Source organism: Triticum urartu, chromosome 2 (genome assembly GCF_003073215.2).
Source record: "Triticum urartu cultivar G1812 chromosome 2, Tu2.1, whole genome shotgun sequence".
Lineage (NCBI taxonomy): Eukaryota > Viridiplantae > Streptophyta > Magnoliopsida > Poales > Poaceae > Triticum > Triticum urartu.
Window position 1 is genome coordinate 20,571,409 of NC_053023.1, and position 6,675 is coordinate 20,578,083.

At 40.2% G+C, this 6,675-nt stretch overlaps 1 protein-coding gene across 5 annotated transcripts; it reads left to right on the forward strand.

Moving 5' to 3' along the window:
* Positions 1–9: 9 nt before the first annotated feature.
* On the forward strand, positions 10–5,057 carry LOC125535253 (peptidyl-prolyl cis-trans isomerase FKBP19, chloroplastic-like). Of its 5 annotated transcripts, none has more exons than XM_048698302.1 (8): positions 10–95; positions 181–231; positions 351–431; positions 562–606; positions 976–1,031; positions 1,115–1,190; positions 1,270–1,376; positions 1,467–1,593. In XM_048698302.1, exons 1-7 carry the CDS (start codon positions 48–50, stop codon positions 1,366–1,368), a joined length of 456 nt encoding a protein of 151 aa, XP_048554259.1. In that variant the 5' UTR covers positions 10–47; the 3' UTR covers positions 1,369–1,376; positions 1,467–1,593. The 5 variants fall into 5 exon arrangements, with proteins under 5 accessions (XP_048554259.1, XP_048554258.1, XP_048554260.1 ...); XM_048698301.1 differs by lacking the exon at positions 1,467–1,593 and adding an exon at positions 4,598–5,057 and having other exon boundaries at positions 12–95; XM_048698303.1 differs by lacking the exon at positions 1,467–1,593 and adding an exon at positions 3,580–3,832 and having other exon boundaries at positions 12–95.
* The last annotated feature ends 1,618 nt before the right edge of the window (positions 5,058–6,675 follow it).

Here is a 6,675-nt window from a genome sequence, read left to right on the forward strand (position 1 = left end):
CAATTATAGTGCCAGCGCTTCGTGGGAAGGATTATGGAAAGACGAAAATGAGTTATCCAGATTACACTGAAACAGAATCAGGCCTCCAATACAAGGTGCTTACACTGACATTCGATGGTTCCTGCATAATACTCAAAAGTGCAGATTTGTTAGGTTCACAATTCTCATGAGGAATTACAGGACTTGCGAGTTGGAGAGGGCCCATCCCCAAAGAAGGGAGAGACAGTAGTGGTGAGTAGCAAGCATCACATTCACATTGGATTCTAGCTCATTTTGCATGTATGTTCTTCAGCTTTATTTGTTGAGGTGTGCAACCACGATGTTGACTTGGGTTTGTGAATGCACATCAGATTGATTGGGATGGGTACACAATTGGATACTACGGTCGCATTTTTGAAGCTCGAAACAAGACCAAGGGTGGTTCTTTCGAGGTACAAATGCTGCCTGAAGATGAACAAAAAAAAGAAGATTCTCAGCTTCCTTGGCATATATATTTGTTGAAGTATAAACTGAGTTATTCCTTCAGTTCGATCAATTCCCCTGTTTTATATTTCCATGTAGGGTGGTGATAAAGAATTCTTCAAGTTTAAGGTTGGATCAGGACAGGTGATTTACTAATTACACACTAAGTACTACTCAAATACACCCCTGGTTTTCTATTAGTACCATTTTGGAGGTCGGCATGATCTCCAAAATACAACTTTGACAAATAATTTCTATAATAGTATATTTGTAAATATCACAAAATTATATATTGGGATATTTTGTATGTATCAAATCTGAACACTTTAAAATATATTGTCGGTCACTATTTTGGAATTAAATTTGTCTACGATCAAAACAACAGCTTCTCTAGAACTTGGGTGATAGTTCGCTTACACTTAATTACATTTAGAGAGGTTTCGTTCCATTGTGTATTCTGAAGCTACTATTTGTTACTTGCTGACAAGTAGCATTCTTAATAACATCAATTAGGTAATACCAGCCTTTGAGGAGGCTATGACAGGCATGCGTCCCGGTGGAGTTAGAAGGTCAGTCCCACATTTCCGTAAACACAATTTCTAAATGTATTAACACAACTTTTAACCGTATTACTGATGCCCACACCCTCCAGGATAATAGTACCACCGGATATTGGATACCCAGATAATGACTTGAACAAGTTAGGCCCCAAACCGACAACATTTTCGGTAATATATTGCCCTGAATTTCGAAGTTTTTCTATAATTTTGATGATTAGATAACAAAAGTACAATATTTTTCTTACAGGGACAAAGAGCTCTAGATTTTGTTCTAAGGAATCAAGGATTAATAGACAAAACTCTCCTGTTTGACATTGAGCTTATCAGGATAATTCCGAGTCAATAGCATACAAGGTTCCTCCCTTCCCCCAAAGTGAATCTTGTCATTTTCTCTTGTTCATCCTGTTCAACTGAGTAAAATGTTAGGAGCACGGGCTATTGCAGGGTAATTTTGATGACCAAGAAGCATACAGTTTGAGCACGGAATCAAATCATTGGATGATCATGGGATATGTAAATATATATACCATATACTTGAGTATTAATAAAAAGCTTCGATATTGTCCACCCATTTTTTTGTTTACCGAAAAAATACTAATGATTTTAAAGTGCAACCAGATAGATCCAATCTATTCTTGAAATAGGCAACTTTCACACACTCCCTACAATGGGTTAATAGTTGGATAAATACTTGCAGCACACAACTTCCACAACACGAAAAATTATGTACTCTTCATGCACATTCCCTGCCTTTTATTTTATTTTGTGCACTACCTAGATTAATTTTAGGGTTTTTTATCATTTATGCCACTAGTTGTGCCCCACTACTCAGTTTTGCCATTAGAAATTACAACTACTCAAAAATGCCATCGATTCGTGAGATGCTTGCTCAAAAATGCCATTAGATATCTAAAAAATGCCATCGTTCCTTTAGATGTTTGCTCAAAAATGCCATTAGACATTGTTATTTTCACGTCAAATCCGTTGACCATGTTATATGAAAAAAATAAGGCTAGACCCACATGTCAGTTTTATCTATCTCACAATGATAAATGTGGCCCCACTTGTCAGGAGTAACCAAGCGAATAATTTTACAACAAAATAAGAACGTTGTTGGGAACAAGTGGGCCCCACACTTTATTGTAGCGAGATAGAGGGAGAGCTGGCATGTTGGTTCATAGGTATTTATGTCATTATAACATGGCAAAAGAGATTTGAGATCACAATAATGGTGTCCAGTGGCATTTTTGAGTATGTGTCTAACGAAGCAATGGCATTTTTGAGGAGTTGAAATTCCTAGTGGCAAAACTGAGTAGTGGGACACAACCGATGGCATAAATGATAAAAACCCATTTTAAAGCCTAAATATTAGGGATTGAGAGGGAAGCATATATCCATAATACACCCTCTGTTCTCTAAATATAAGACATTTTGGCAGTTCAATTTAAACTGCCAAAACGTTTTATATTTAGAAACAGAGGTAGTACCTAGAAGAGAGAACATGTGCAACTAAGAGCGTATGCTTCATTTGTTTTGCTCTTTTTTTTTTATATGTCTAGGAGCTGAAAGCTTCAGCCTCTGTGATCTGTCCTTAATCTGTTTCAGTCTCCTGCAAAAGTGAAGCTTTTGTAATCAAAATTTGACTGGACACTCGCAATCTGCTTTTCTTTTGAATTTTAATATCACGAATTGAGCATATAGAGTGGATTTTATCTGATATTTCCCCCAATATGTATTTCTTTTATCTGCCAAAATTAGAGCAGCAAGTATAGATCAAATTTTATCTGATATTGTCATTTATTCTGAAAATATGGTTGTTCAAATATTGTGTGTGAAATCATGTTTTTTCATGGAACATTCTTGTAGAACTCCTGTGTTTCAACCAAAGCATATAACTTTGTCAACGGGAAAAGTGAATTAGTTGGTATTAAATTTTGCCCCGCAACTAACATTTGAAGCTTTGGGCCGATTTTTTGAATTTTTCCCACTTCAACTTTTGCTCTAGACAGATGGATGATCGACTGAGAGTAGGTTTGACCTTCCCTAGCTTTAATGATTTCAATTTGGAGCTTCGGAACCTTTGTGTCATTTGATCTAAGGTCCTATTCATTCGAGGTCATCTTTGTATCTCCACGTGAGGTTTTTGCTTGCTTTCTGTTTTATTTAGCCACACATTTGTTATGTTTGAGTACCTCACCCGTTAAATTTGTATAAGTGATTATACACAATGACTAAATAGTCTTTTAGTAACTCCTTGTATCAACTTTGCTTTCAAGACATGCATCAATGAACAGAAAACACTATTTGTCCCACCCAATGACCCGCGTCTTGTTTGAAGCTATATATGGGCTAAACAACATGAATTCAAATTGCACTGCTAAGTTTCCTGGTGCTTCCTAACCCCACCAAGTCAATTGTGTGCTTTGATGGTATGCAGTGTAAAGGAAATTCATGTTATTACAATTTACATACATAACCTATTGTGCTACGAGAGCATAGGATTTATTGCCCTTGTATCTTCTTGAAACTTCTCCCACTAAAACACCCTTATATGCAGTGTGGGGGCAGTTTAGAGAACTTGGGCAGACTGAAGGCCTTGATGAAATATCATTAGTGAATGGTGACCATATTAAATACATGAATTGAGAAGATTTGTAATTTTGTAAAATCCCTTGATTTAGACCATGTTCTGAATGTGTATCCTGCCAATTTGTGCCGGATTTGTAGTTCATGTAAAATCCTCGTGAAATTCATTCAATTGCGACGATGGAAGGGGGGATTTATGGGATATCAAATTTCGTTTCTGTTCATCCGGCAACTAAGTTTTGAAGTTTTTTGTTGAATTATGAATTTTTCCACTCATCAGTTTGTTTGACATAGATGGGCTTTAATGTTTTTGAGTTCTGGCTTCTCAACCTGTTCACTTGGTCTACATATCACCCTACTCATGTGTACTGCTGTCTTTTATGCTGATTTGTTAATGGTGGAGTTGTTAACTGCTGTCTTTTATGCTGTTTTGCACATTTGAGCACCCTTCAAGCAAATAGCTACACCAGTGCGAACATGCCCAACACTCCAATACCATAATGACCATGTGTATTCAAGTTACATCAGCCTGGCCTATTTGTTGTCTCCCATGAGTCAGGGTGTCAAGTGCATTACACTTCTAATTAAACCTGTGCCCTACAATGTACCCGACATATCAATATATATACCCTACTTTTTTCAAAAGTGCTAGCACAATACCCAATGTTTGTTATTCCTACAAGAAGAACATGGAGCTCCTGTGATATGCTATCGAAGAATACTATGGGCTTAGGAAGCATCAGAAAAAGTAGCAGTGCTGCATCGTCTTTGGTAGCTAGAGAATCCTACAAAAATTGTCTGCGGTTCAACTTTCAAATTTCCGTGGCATATATTATTTCCAGCAAAAGTTAACTCTAGATCTATTAAGGGGGAAATGCTAACAGCAAGGCAACCCTATTGTTTCTTTCTGATAAATGTAGGCCAAATAATATGACAATAACTCTTGATTAATCTGTTCGGTTTCCCTCTTAATTTATGTTATGATGCAGTGGTCGAGACACTCTTCACTATCAATAATACAAGCCTGCCAAAATCGCCATCTGAATATGTTCAGTTTTCTCTGTCTCAAATGTGTCTCAAATGCAACGGAAAAAATGTATGTTTGTGAACCAATTAATGGCTGAAGCAATGATGGAAATGGTGGAGGAATCAGAGGTGCACATTCGTGCGCAACAACAACTGATTAATGTTTTCAGAGACAGTGTAGCAAATCAGCAAGAACTTGCGCACATGCTTATGGGCGTCATCTGTGCTGAGGTTGCAGATATTGACATTGTAGATCGTTAGGTTCTGTTCATTTATTTGCACTGGCATCAATCTTTGATTGCCCAGTGGATGTAATTTCCTGTAATATATGCTGGATGTGCAACATTTTTCCCTGTATGTCGTACCTTAGCTTGATTGGTTTTGCACCTGTGCATAATTGCTCGTCGTAATGGGCTCAAATTATCTAATTGGGCCTAAAGACATGTACGAATTTTGATGGGCCCATTAAGTTAATGGGCCGTTACCAAGCCAAAAGTTAATGGTTGGCCCTTTACCTCTCGGGTCATTAACAAGCCGACATTTAAGCGGGCAACAGGTGTGCCCATTTGATTTCACGGGCCATTAACCGGCCGATACTAAGGTCGGGCTACATATGGCCTAACTGTACTGTGGGCCTTCAGCAGGCCGAAAGAGACAACGAACTCGTACTCGACCATGAAGAGCATGGGCCGCTAAGAGGCCGAAAGTCAGGTCGTACTGTAAATGGCCCAACCGTGTTGTAGGCCTTTAGCAGGTCGAAAGAGAAACCGGGTTGGTATTGGACCATGAAGAACATGGGCCGTTAAAAGGCCAAAACTCAGGTCTGACTGCAAATGGCCCAACTCATTTATGGGCCGTCAACAGGCTGAAAAACACATCGGGCCGGAAATTGGCCCAACACTTAAATGGGTCGCTAAAAGGCCGAAAGATGTACATCCTGAAAATTGGCCCATCCCTTGAATGAGTCGTTAACAGGCCGAAACCATATTGGGCCGATATTGAGCCCAAATATATAGCGGGCTGTTAACGGGCTTGAACTGACGATGGACTGCAATTGGCACATCTCGTATGGGTCATGGGCTTAAATGGACCTGACACAAGTAGGCCTTATATGGGCCGGCCTGCTAATTTTTACTGGGCCGGCCTTTTTCACCGGAATGGGCCACTGTTGGGCCGTGCCACATGTCGACCTATGATAGGCGCCTTCTATCCAATGAGTGGATGACATCTGTCCCAACGGTGAGCCAACACATGTTTCCTTCGGCCAATGAGAATTTTACACATGGAAAATCCCCATTGGTCTGGGCTATTAACGGGTTATCGGATCCAAACAAGAACCCGATAGCTTAACGCCGACCCGTTACGGTGGATGCCACGTGTCGGTCACCCTTGAAGAAAGCGCTTCTATGACGTGCGATTTGTCATCATGGAAGTGGACACTTCCGTGATGATAATTTTGGTAATGTCATGGAACACTTCTACGACAACACATGTATGACTATCTTGATTCTGTCATAAAATCGTCATGGATGTACATGCATGAAAGAAAACGTGACCTACTATGACAAACACGTATCATCACGGAAGTGTATTTTTTTGTAGTGTGTTTACGTGGTGTTGCGTGGTTCTCCTACTGGTTCGATAACCTTGGTCTCATCACTGAGGATAATACCTATCGTTGCTGTGCTGCATCATCCCTTTCTCTTTGGGAAAATACCAACGTAGTTCAAGCAAACATCAATATAGCAGTAGCGCGGGTAAAAACGCGCTACTGATAAACGTTAGCAGTAGCGCGGTGCCCCGCGCTACTGATAGCTCTTAGACCCACACTACCGCTAGGCTTTTCCCTAGTAGTGTGCCTTAGGTATTTTCCTACGGGGTCGGCGGGCGTACATCTCCGTCATCGTAAGTGAGCGGAGATGTAGCCACGCGAGGAGGCACTCCTCGTCATCGATCATCACCGCCAGCCCATGGTGGCGTTGGGAGGACTGTGCGACTGCATCCCGATCCGCCGTCCTCTCCTTAGCCCGCTACCACCCGT